Source organism: Bacillus rossius, chromosome 12 (assembly GCF_032445375.1).
Source record: "Bacillus rossius redtenbacheri isolate Brsri chromosome 12, Brsri_v3, whole genome shotgun sequence".
NCBI classification, from domain to species: Eukaryota; Metazoa; Arthropoda; class Insecta; order Phasmatodea; family Bacillidae; genus Bacillus; species Bacillus rossius.
In genome coordinates, this window is record NC_086339.1 from 28,781,280 (window position 1) to 28,794,706 (window position 13,427).

The window sequence follows — 13,427 nt, forward strand, 5'->3', positions numbered from 1 at the left end:
CAGAGCCGCGGCAGGAGGGGGCAGTAGTCATCTGGCGGCTGAGCGAGGCGGTCGCACGGCGAGACTTTGAGGCGGAGCATTGCGCGCATCGGCGGACACGTGCGTGCCGCAACGGGACGCGCCACGAGGCCTGAACCCTCCCTGAGAATACGACGCAACCCGCATCACGGGGGTGATATCCGGGACTACGACAGCATCAGGTGAACAATGGATTCGATGCACATCTTGCAAACGATGGTACCATGGAACACTTTGCATGACATTATATAGAATTTTTTCTTAAACAGAGGCGTGAAACATATAAACTCAAATATAAAGTTGTTAAAGGATCTTCAATAGTTATAACAAATATTTTTTCGGTTCAAAAAAGTGTAATAAAAAATTTAAAAAAAATAGAATCAAAAAAGTGTTTCATGGTACAACAGTCTCCCCTACCTGGTTTGACGAACACCGTAATATATTTTGCTGCCCCAGGCCAGATTTAATACGTAGTGCTCACCAAGTGTATTTAATAATATATAAATAGTCTGACTCCAGGTAACAAAGTAACCCACAAGCGATGAACTCCCTGGTTTGATTGGTGATTTTCAAATAAAAAATTACCATATAGATAATACGCACATGTTTAGACATTCTGTCAGTCGTTTCTCAAGTGAATATTTAATTAAGTAAACTGTAAGATGTTTAGAAGTTAAATTTTACGTAAAGCATTTGTTAGTGCTTTATTGATGTGACGTGCGAGGACGCTGTACCTCCCCTCTCCACACCAGCAGAAGTCTTCAGGCGGATGTGACCATCATGTGTGGAAGCTGTAACACTTACATCACTGAGTTCTTCGTGCCGGTAAATTTTATTGATCAACTGAAACCTCCGGTACTTAATTCACCACGAATACCTGGACCAGTTTGCGGTGCAGCGTGAGTTTTGAGATTACTTAAATCTAATTACATCTCTAGATACAAAATATGTAATAATAAACCCTAAAATGTGTCTTCAAATAATTTTATTGAAAATTGGGTCACATGACGTTTTATACAAAATATGCAGTTTCGGACATGGCTTAATATTATTTATTACTTCTTATTAAGTGTGTTTTAATGAATAATTTTACTATGCGGAAGATAACGGTACAAAATCATGCTTATTGCAGAATACTATTTTAATGTAATTCCATTTGTCTACGCATGTTGTATGTTTTATAGATTTAAAACACTTTTGAATTAACAAACTGCAAAATCCCTAACTGAATATTAGCACTATTGGCAAATAAATACTGTAAAGAGTTAATGCACAACTTACCCTGGAATATTTTGTGGATATGAAGTGTTCCCATGGAATTGCGTTCAACCACACATTTTTACTATTTTCACTGTCGGGAAATTTGAAGATGAGAACTTTCGGACCACTTTCATAATTTCTACGACATTGTGGAACAAAACACTTGTATACCATGACACATTTATTATGCTCACTCGTGACGAAAGTATTTAAAAGTAACGTACAACGCGCCGCAGAAATACCCCTGCTACTGTCAAGGCAAGCATAAAATTTTCACCTTTCAAAACTCGACAACCGTCATTCAGGCCAAACTTTTTACTGACTGTATTCGCAATTAAATTATGGTCATTTTTATATAAGATTTATTTATTAAACAGATTGGTGAAAACAACTATTATCGATTTACCCGTTTATACCTGCCAACCCAGTAGGTACGCCAGGGAAAAAATAGACAACCCAACGTTTGTATATTCTATAGGCTTTATACTTTCGGTTGGTATTAAATTTATTCGTTAAACTCATCAGTGCAATATTTAATAAAAAGTCATTTTTCAATTTTTAATTAATCATGGTCTGTCCAGGAATTTTTTTAGACAACCCACTCAAGATATATTTTCTTATATATTAAATTTGATATAAAATACTTTTCATCCATTAAACAGATGAGTGAAAGTCGTTTCTAGTGCGGATCCTCTACTAAGACACTCTTAATGAATAATTGTGTTAATTAGTGTATGCTATGTTCAGGTATTATATTATCACAGTTCTCTGAACAAAAAATAAATTTTTACATATCTTACATTTTTACACTTTCCTGCATTTTACAACTATTTAAGACACCCCCTTTAGTACTGTAATTTTTTTTTCAGTCCATTTAGTTCATTAATTTTAGTACAAAATTTGTGCTAAATAAATTACATTCAATGATTTGACCATGTTAGAACCTAAAATTGTTGTAATTCGAGTTAAATTTTATCAACAGGCTGATTGATTTCACGTTTTTAGTTCAATTTTGATGCTAAATGGTGTATTAACTTGCATTTCAGTGTTTCATGATGTATTGAAACACTTCGAGATTTTGGTTTCATCACAATACACAATATCATCTTGTCCCTAGGCCTAACATATCACAATATACTTCACACAAGTATTGAGCATTATCTTACAATCATTGTCAAATTATTATGGTAATTCATACTTTATTTAAACAAAGCATTAATATTTACAGTAATTTTTGTTAAACATAACAATGTATGTAATGCATTTGTTGGAAGGTTCATGTACGAGACGTGCGTAAACTAAGGAATGTCTACTATACACTAAAGTGAATAATGTTAGTTCCAAACTATTGTAAATTTTTTTTTACCACAGTATAAATAATTTGTAGATTTCATGAAAATTGATTGGGAAGGAGATGAGTATTTAGCATTCCGATAAGAATCCTCCTGTAGTCAATATTCTAGTCATAAAGTAGGATTTCACTTAATTGCAGAGAAATTATTTGGGATTATCTTTCTTACACTATTATTGAAAATGGACAACAAATAACTACTAGTCCCGGTTAATATTTTCTCCATAAGAGTTATCAAACTTCAAGCATTTTAAAACTAAATAGATATTTGTAAATTAAAAAGCTTTGATATATACTGCACCTACTATATTCATCACCTACATTTTATATTTGAAATAGGTACAGTTGTTTGAATACTAAAATAACATAGAAGCTTTCTGGGTTTTACCAATTTTTCAAGCTGACGAAAAAAAAAATAAACAGGCAAGTCCCAAATGAAAAGTATTAACTTTAATTTGAAGTAGCAAACTATAAACACATGAATTTACACTTGAAAAATTTTTGTTTTGATCTTCTATGGTGCAGAATGGCATGTCTAACCACACACAATGATTTAAAAACAAATGACCACAGATATTGATGGTTAAATGTCCACAATCCAGTTTTAAATTAAATAAAATTTCCCAAAAAAAAAAACTGAGCAGGGTGACAATTTCTAAATTCGTTACTCTGGCTAGTAAATATTACAGAATAAATTGACCAAAATTTACTTAAACACACAGCTTATCTTGTTTACGGCACTTTATTTACAGCAGAATGTAGCAATTCCATTAACAAGCAGCTGTATGTACAGATAAATATTACTGAAGTACCTAATGACAATGACACCAAGTTCACAAAACACACATTTTCTAAAAGTTTTTCTATATCATCTTACAATTCAGTTTTAATAAAACATAACACAATATAGTCTGAATGCAATTGAAGGTTTTAAAAAATTTACATGTTTTTTTATTAAAAGTAAGTTTTTTGTCTAAACTAAAAAAATCATTATTGGTATACTAATTTAAAAATTGCTTTTATATGTACATTTTAACTTAAAAATTACAAATACACCATGGATGCTTACTTAAAATTGTTTATACAATATGTTCTTGCTTAAAAAAACAAAATCCCTGCCTTCTTAATTTGTGTAAGAGAATGCCCTAAAAATGCTTCATATTTTTTTAATATTTATTACAACATAAATTAAACATTAGTAGAATTAAATTTCAGCTATTTTCAAAATAATAATCAATTTATTTCAATATTTTCTATTACAAATACTAAACACAAATTAATTTAGTAACACGTATTGCAAACTTCAATCTGAAAAAGGCAATGACAAAAAAAATCATTGCACACATTTATTCATCAAAAATGGACATACTGTTGAGGAAAATGTTTAATGTACCATCCAAGTCACATGATAGCTACCAAAACTTACGTTTTGATAAATTGTTTCTGTAACCAATGATTTTTTACAAATTGCAACGTTTACCTTTGCTATTAAAATAAAATACTCAAGAAAACTTATCAAGTTATTTTTAACAAGTAAATGGTACAAAATATATAGGTAAAACAGCATTTTCTATAACATCAGCAATACTTTGCATAATGCATGGAAATATACATATTGAGGGCAATGCAGCATTTCTAAGTTTAAATAAAAAACTACTGGAAAAAAAAAACATAGATTAAGAACAATATTTTCCCAGTCAATAACAGTTCACAACATTATAATTATTTTTGAGTGAACAATAACATAGCATTAAATTAACAAATAACCTACAAAAGTTTTAGTACTTCATTTGCTACACAAATATATTCTCCCATAAACAGTCTTTAATGTGAGGTAAATAAATGTTTTTATTATTAAATTTTAGCAATTACAGCCACCAGGTTTCCAATTGCAAAAATATCTGAATTTCTGAGTGAAAAGTTGTCATCGTTAAAACGATGAGGACAAACAGTTATTATAAATGCTACAAGCCCCACCTTTTTTCTTAAGTCTTTCCAAATGAAATATTGTAGCTAAGACTGCTAATAAATTGCATACACAGAGAAAAAAATAATAAATATATCATTTTGGAATTACATAATGACATGAAAAAGCAACATTTCAACAAAAAATGTCACTTTTACTATAAGACTTTAGTTGCCTTGGTAAAAACGAATGAATAACTACAATGCTTAAATGTATTTAAAAAAAAAAAATTTTTCTTCTAGCCACCACATGCTAGTCATACCTTCAGAAGCCACTAATATCTTTAAATAAGATGGAGCTCTAAAATTATAAACTCGGAACATGAAACTATTAGTATTCATGTGTGCAAAATGATTGCATTAACTGAATATGTTGATGGAGGAGTTTTTCAAAATACTCGTGGAAGAAAGTATTAAAGCAGTCAACACAATGCGTCGCTACCACAACAAAGTTCCACAAAAAAAAACAAATTATGTGGCTTTTTATATATCATTGCATTTCTTTCAGTCTAATACACTTTGCAAACAATCGCATCAACTACTAGATTAACATCTTCACCCACATTTGCTCTGACATTTGAAACATCAGTCTTCACTGCACACATAACATTAAACAAAATGTGAACGACGCGAAGACCAAGAATCCCACGGCATGCACATCACAACACATCTTGCACACCTTGCTGGATGCTGCGTCTTTTCAGTACAGAACACTGCTGCTGTCCCAGTATCCAATTCAGTGCAGGTCAGTTACCAAAAATGCCATATTCAAAATTATCTTTTTAAGCACTTTTAGCCTTCTATGCTGTCGGATAGTTGCCTCGCTCCATCGAGATCATGTGCCGTGTTCGGTACTAGCATGACCAAGTCGGGAAAGGAAACCTGATCTGGGCAGGCTGGTCCATATAGGATCAGAGCTGCTAACATCAGCAGAATTTTCAGCTGCTGCTGCTTATGCTTCCTTCGAAACAGATCAATGACTGCTTGCTCTCGAGTGTAACTTGAGAATTTTGATGATTCTTGCCGACACTGCACTTACGTAGCACACTTCACAGCTACTGGTGAAACACTATCATGCAAAATATCCTTGCATGCGGAACACACAAACCGTTCTTCGTAGCCGAACACAAAAACTTGAACGAGGTGTAGCTCTACATACTACCTTCCCTACTTAACATAAGAAAAAACTGACGCAATGAAAATCACAACACAACGGTGATTAAGAGGGGCAGTAACAGTACGTAAAACATAGGTACGAAGTGAAAATGGCTTGGGGCAATAACAACTATTGATAGACAAATTTAATGAGGGTTACAAGGGTTTAAAACCTCATAACTAGCGATATATAAGAATATAGGTAATCATTTAACAGGTGGCAGAAAATATTGTACCATTAACTTAAGTCACTGTAAAACAAAAACTTAGAAATATTATGTAAGAACAACTCCAGTAATCAATTAACATTAACAGACTCGGGAGGAGTGTAAGCATACACATTCAAACACTAAAGAACTCTGCTTTCAAACCACCACAAAATCTCATAAAGTACTCAGATTTAATCAAAATTTATACAACATGCCACAGGTAATAAGTAAAACAAAAACCAGTTCTTCAAAATATATTACTTAAGAAAAATATTAATTTATAAGCTTTAAATTAGTTCAAATATTTGTCAATAGCATAATACATCCCTGCACAAGTAAACTGTAAATACGTATTTCTACTATAAAGCCTTCATTACATTACATGTGATGCAGAAACGAAAAATCATCCAGAAACTAATGCAAAATCTATTTGTACACATATATTCTGTATTTTTAGAGGCATGTGTAAATAGAAAATGTAATACATTTTTTAAGCATTTTGTGGTTTAAAAACCACACTTTATAGCACATTTCCATACTCACTTTTTCTGAAAGTATACATTTATTTACTCTGTCTTTGATAGTTAGTTGTGTTTTGTCTTTTCATATTAATCACGAACCTTTTCCCTATAGTGAATACAAGCTTTTTTACTAAACACAATACTAAAAATGTAATGCTAGCAACATAGCAAATGTTTTAGGTTTGGTTTTTGCAATAATTCTGAACAACCATTACACTATCTGAAGTTTGATTTATGGCAGTGAATGCAAAAAGAAAACACACCAAAATTTAGTAAAAACAAACATGTGACAATTAATATGTTATATTTAATTGTAATAGATATGTAAATATGATTAACCTAAACCTGCTGGAAAAAAACACTAAAAATTCTGGCATCTATTTAGCATTTATATCATTTGCTATCTTAATGCACCTCTTATTAAAATGATTTCATTTCAATACACTTTGTTTTCACTCTCACCCCTAATTTTGATCATGAAGATGAAATGAAGTGGTAACAAATCAATTATTTAAAATATTTAAATAATAAACAGGATAAAAATAGTATCCATTAGTTTAGGGATAATTTTTCATAAGTTCTTTATTTACATTTTTTTACATATAAAATATATAGAAATATTCTGGATTTGCCACTTTCACAACATGCTGTGTTGGTTTTTAATAAGAAAGTATCTATCTACCTTCTTTTATAAAGGATGCCTTTAACAAGCATTGAAGAAAAACACTTACTTGTAAACATCAGTATTTTATTAACAATGACTATCAGAGTGTTTTGATCATTTCGGAATGCTAGAAAATATTTACAATTCTCTTCTTTATATATAAAAAAAAAATTCCATGCAGGCAAAGAGTGAGCACCTTTACAACAACGGGCCACATCCCAAACCCTATAAAATTATAAATAAATTACAATTAACAAAACACAACTACTTATGATGAATTGGAAATTTACTAATAACCTGTGTTACATGAGAGGGTAGAGAGAAGCATAACAATCGATGAGTCCCGGGTGATTTGCACGGATCGACAGATTGGATCGCGCAAGTCGGCCTTCGCGTTTTCTGCTTCCAAACAGACGGAAAAGAATTTACCAGTTGAGATGGAATTACCTCAAGTTATGCAAGAGTAAATAATTTAAAAAAAAAAAGAGTGTTGAGTGTAACAGCGTTTCGGTGGCTCTCCCGTCGGTCGCAGCGATCTGTAAAATGGTAAATTTGGTGGCATATCTAGTGACTAATCACCGTCGAGGCGGGGGCCAGGGGGCTACTCGAAGTCCAGCTCCATGTCGTAGTCGGACTGGCTGCTGCCGGCCCCGCCCAGCCCGCTCTGCGCGTTGTCGCTCGTCGCGCTCGCGCTGGAGCCCGCCGACGACGAGGACGAGGACGACGAGGTGGAGGAGGAGGAGTGGGACGCGTGCAGCGTCCTGCAAACACACACGACACACATGCGTGTCTCCGACCTCCCTCGCCGGTCCCGGGGCCTTCGTGGGGCTGGGACACCGGGGGCGAAGGCGACGGGTGGTTTGGCTACAGCAGGTTGGAGTGAACAGCCACGCGCTACCCCGCCGCGAACACGAAATAACATTGGTTCTTGGGGTCGTGACGTCACCGGTGACCAGAGTTGAAAACAAAAAAAAAAACATAACTACTTGATTTTTTTTTAGTTCATACAAAGTTTATTTAGGTTTAAACCAGCATTATTTTTTTTTTTCTCAGCATGTTCAAATGAACGCCATTCAACAACCTGCTTCCTATCACTCGTGTTGAACCAGAAGAGTTATAACATCAAAGAACTGAGATCCAGTAAATCTGCACATCTGACTGGGACTTTACCACAGAAAGGGTAATTTCCCCACAGGAGGAAGATTCTCCATAGAATGGGTGTTTCCCACAGATAAGGGTTTTACAGTACAGTTGGGGTTTTCCCACAGAATAGGAATTAACTATTAAATATTTTTAATTTACAGGAGTATTTAGCTGGGTATAATTTACAACTTATTCAGATAATTTAAATGATAAGAGATTGATTAGTACATATAAAGTAATTTTTTTTGTTTCTGTACATCATAAGAAATCTTAATGTGCAAACTTTTGTTGTTATTAGAGTGGAATTAGAACTTTCTTTAAAAGAATTAAGATATTCTATTAGAGATGGACGAGTTGAGGTTTTTTGGCTTCGAGTCGAGTCGAGCCGAGTTTAGCAATTTATATTTTGAGTCGAGTCGAGTTCGAGCCACAAAATTTTCTAAGAGGTCAAGTCAGTTCGAGTTTCATAATTTTATATTTTTTTGCATCAAATATGACAAATAAAATATTACTACACATCCATTGATTTAAAAATTGTGCATCCAAGATGCATCTGCATTATTTAAATATTTTAAATGATTAATTATCAAATCATTATGTTATTTACATATTTTAAATGATTAATTCAAATCATTATGTTATTTAAATATAAAAAACTAAGCTTATGTGGTACTTCACTTTATTTCAACATGATTTCACAGTATCTTTAATGTAGCTATCCTAACCAAATAAACCATCCAGAATGTTTTAAAGTATTTATAATGTAGCTAACCTAACCTAATTGACCATTAGTTATCATGAGTTGTCCAAAATATAAATTCACGGACACGGCAAACGAAAAATATGGCGGCGTACAAATAAATACCGTTGCCTTGTTTATGGTATTTCCTTTTATTAACACCGCCATATTTATTTACAACGAACCAAAAAAAACGAAGATGCACGATCGGGCGTTTGGCTCTCTCGTCTGTGAAAAGAAGGCTTCCCAAGTTACTTAACCTTTTTTTTTCCGATCCACCTGCAGATTCCCACATGAGCCAACAGCTCAAGGGATATAGGCCTTGTCACATTGTCACATTCTCAATTGTAAATACACTTTCCGCGGCAAGATTATTCGCCCGGAACTGTTTACAACTACAAGAATATCAATATGTTTAATAAATAAATATTTTATGCATTTGATTTGGTGATCAGTAACTCATTGCCAAATTAAATGCATGAGCGTTGTTATTATATTTTATTCAAACAAAAAGAAAGTAATTTTATCTTAAACGTTATTGACACGCAGCGCACAGCTAAATTTAGTTCCAAAATGCAAGGCTGGCAGGCCTAACACGCAGCCATTTCCATGCTTCACGGCTTGGATGTTATTTAATAAATATTATAATATAATTATTTAGTGTTTTTTATTTTTAGGTTACAGAAATCTCTTGATTATACGAGTTATTATAAACGGGGCACGATAAACGTTATGATTATTAATACATGTGCGTTTGGGTAGAAATATTTCTTCAGTGAAAATCTACTGACGTATCTTGTAAACAAATGCGGTACCGTATTTGAAGTAAACATAGGATGTAAATCAAAATGAAAACAGTGCACGCTGTTTTCCAAGTTTTTTTTATATATAAAATGGTCATGTGACATAATTTTGTCCTATAAACTGTCGCCACTATCGACAAAATCACGTTACGACGTCACGTTCATAAATGAAGGTAGGCCTAGGTTTGGTTGCACTTGTACCTATTATAGCGCCGTAGCACGGTAGCGGGCAAGGTTAGGTTTGCACGGGATTTGTTTTGTTTAAAGGTCATTATCAATTCTTGCTGTATTAATGACTTGGCGAAAACGTTAAGACAATCTATAATAAAGTGCTATAATGTCACGTTGCTGGTACTTAACTTGAAACGTGTTTCGAGTCTCGAACTTGATAAAATATGTGAGTCGGTTTTCGAGTCGAGTCAATCTGACCCAACTCGGCTCGGCTCGACTCGATAAACCAAGACGCGACCCATCTCTATATTCTATCTAAAAATACATTTTAAAAAAATTTTGGTTTTTTTATACAAACCGTTTTGTTCAAACAATGGTTTCAATCAGCCGACCCTGCTGGTGGCAATGGCAAAGGGAGAAGGGTTGTTTCCTGGAGATGACACCCTGGGTTAGGCCCCCAGGACGCCGCTAATGCCACCACCACAGCACAAACAATCCTTGCACAAAGCTACACGTAGCCATTCCGGGACAAATATCGCACACACACTGTCCCTTTGGCAGAAGTTGCCACTAGGGGAAGGGGGGGGAGGGGAGGGGGGTTATGGCAGAATCAATCGACCTAGCAGCCCCTTCAATGTTAATTGACCCATTGTTAGAGCCAAGATTATATTGTTTTATGCGAAATCGCGAATTTTCACGCGAAATTCATCCCAAACCGCGAAAAATGCGAAATGTTTTCTAACCACAAATAAACACCTCAATATTGATTTAAATCGTTAACTACCGACTATTGGTTGATTGACAAAAATTCCGTATCTGTTTGTAGAAGAAATGGTCGTCATCCAACTGCAGTGTGGTGGTTATTTAATGCGTTAATTATTCATCTTAAAAAATTACAAGATATCACAAAAATTGACGATTTCACGAACAAAAAAAAAGATCGTTATCGGAGTTAGGTTAGGGTTTTTAAACGCATCTAGCCACTAGAGATCACGCAATATTAACAACTGACGATCGTAAACTAAAATTAACAAGTTAACAAACACAACAACGTAAAAAATCTCAGCGCCTTGTTTGCTGTATCCTTTGAAAAATACACGTGAACAAAAACTGCATTCATTAAATAAATACGTATGAAAATAAAATAAAAGCGAACATTGATATTTAATGATCACTTGATATTTAATGAAATTTCACTGTAACGCAATTTTGTGAGCTTGTTGAATAAGCAGTTTACCGTGAAGCCTTCATTACCATTTCACACTTCAAGGCAAGAGAGCCAAAATCTTAACATAATCGATGTTTTCCGATCGCTAATGAAAAAGCACCATATTGCAAGGATTTATTTATTTTACGGTCATTAAATATTTTAAATAACGCTTACCTACCCAACCCTCCCGGAAAATAAATAAAAACATTTATTTCACTGACCTGACATAACCTAACCTTTTACTTCGGGTTGAGTATATGGCTCTCTCGCCTGTAAAAAGTAGGCTTCCCGCGGTTTATTTTTTCGCTACAACTTCAGTAAATACTAGTTTTTGGTACCTCCGGGCTTTTTTTACAAATGACGTGCATAAATGAAAGCTAAATTTCTTAATCATGCCGAAAAATAAAGCTACTGCGGCATCACGTGCTGACGAGTTTAAGAATGAGGGATTATATGTCAGTGACGGAAAAATACTTTTCTGTAAATATTGTAATTGCCGTTTGGAGCATGAACGTAAGGACACGGTAAACAAGCACATAATTAGCGACAAACATGTAAAAGCTAAACGATCCCCATGCACTTTGAAACGACAGCTTTCTATTCCAGAAGCAGGAGTGGCGCAAATATGCGCAAAAAAACAAAAGGAAGATTTTGTTCTCGAAACTGTTGAAGCCTTTGTAGCTGCAGGTATTCCTCTTGAGAAACTTGATAACAGCAAGCTGACTGCATGGATGCAGAAGCATGTAAGTGGTACTGGTGATCTTCCAACAGCAGATTGGATGAGGAAAAAGTACATTCCCCTACTTAGAGAGAAAAAAGAAGTGGAAATCAAGCAGCAGCTCTTGGGGCAAGATGTGGTCATACTCGCAGATGAAACCACTGACAAGAGTAATAATTGTGTTTTCAACATCTTGTTTAAAATTCTGAAACCAGGTGCTGAACAAGATGTTATCTTAGGGGCTTCATGTGTCCTTGATGCAGCAAATGCTGTTTGTTCTCGGGCAGTGATTGATGTATGCTCCAAATATGAAGTCAAGGAAGAAAACATAATTGCGTATGTTACGGATAGTGCCAGGTACATGACAAAATCTGCTGGCACCCTTGAAGGTGTTTTTGGTGACCACATGTACCACATACAATGTTGGGCCCATAAAGTAAACATTGTTGGGCAGATCTGGCAAAACAACTTGGAAGAACTGAACCTCTTCGTTTGTAAGGTAAAGATGGCCTTTCTTAACACCAGAAAGAGGAGGCATGCATACCTTCAATTTCTTCTCCAGAAACATGGAGAAAACAAGGCTCTGGTCAAGTTATTCCCCATGCCAGTTGTTACACGTTGGAACACGTGGTTTGAATCTGTATCATACCTCGCACTCCATCTGCACGACATTGTGGAATTCTTTGAGCAGCTTAGCGAAGATAACTCTGGTGTTAAATATATCAAGGGACTCCAGAAGGAAGAGTTACAATGTCTTGAGGCCACACTTACATTTGTGGCTCAAAACTGTAACACCTTTGTAGAGCTAATTAATTTTCTTGAAGGAACAAAGTATCCTACTGCTCATCAGTTGTGCACAAAATTGAGTAAACTGCAAACTACTCTTGATGTCTTGGCTAAGGGAATATTTCCTGAAAATGTTGAAGACATTTTGTCTGAAATGAAAACTGTCAACTCTGCAGCCCTTAAAGAGCAGTTCAAGAACACAGCTAAACTCAGTCTTATAAAACTGATTGATCTGGTGAACACAGATCCATCTCGTCAACTATTTCTGGGAATCAGCGCTCTAATGAATCTTCAAAATGTAGGAAACATTCGTGTGGAGGAAAAAGAATTCCAGAAACATATTGGGAACCTACCTTTCCTTTGCAAGGTGCAGAAGACCTCTGTAGCGACAGGCTACATAACACTCCAAAACCTGGTTTCCCAAGAGCAGAAGAAACCGCATGTGAACTACAAAGACATGGTGGACATACTATGTAAAATGAAAACGGATTATCCTGAATTTGCAGCTGCTGCTTTAAAGTTACTATGGATACCTGCAACGAATGTGGACTCAGAAAGATCTTTTTCTAAGTATTCTGTAGTTGTAAGTGACAGAAGAAGATCTCTAAAACCAGAGAATGCTGAACTGCTGACAATGGTGGCTTTTTCCTGAGCTTAATTATATTGCATTTATAGAACAAAAGTTTAACTGTAGTTTCTATTTTAATTAATTTA

At 34.7% G+C, this 13,427-nt stretch overlaps 1 protein-coding gene across 2 annotated transcripts in view; it reads right to left on the reverse strand.

The window, feature by feature from the left end:
* Positions 1 to 3,248: 3,248 nt before the first annotated feature.
* LOC134537769 (E3 ubiquitin-protein ligase RNF126-A-like) overlaps positions 3,249 to 13,427 on the reverse strand; it is a 28,530-nt gene continuing 18,351 nt past the window's right edge. For both annotated transcript variants that reach the window (XM_063378548.1, XM_063378547.1), the window contains exon 8: positions 3,249 to 7,904. In XM_063378548.1, coding sequence (XP_063234618.1) covers positions 7,745 to 7,904 — 160 coding nt within the window. In that variant the 3' untranslated portion in view covers positions 3,249 to 7,744. The remainder of the gene's footprint in view (positions 7,905 to 13,427) is intronic.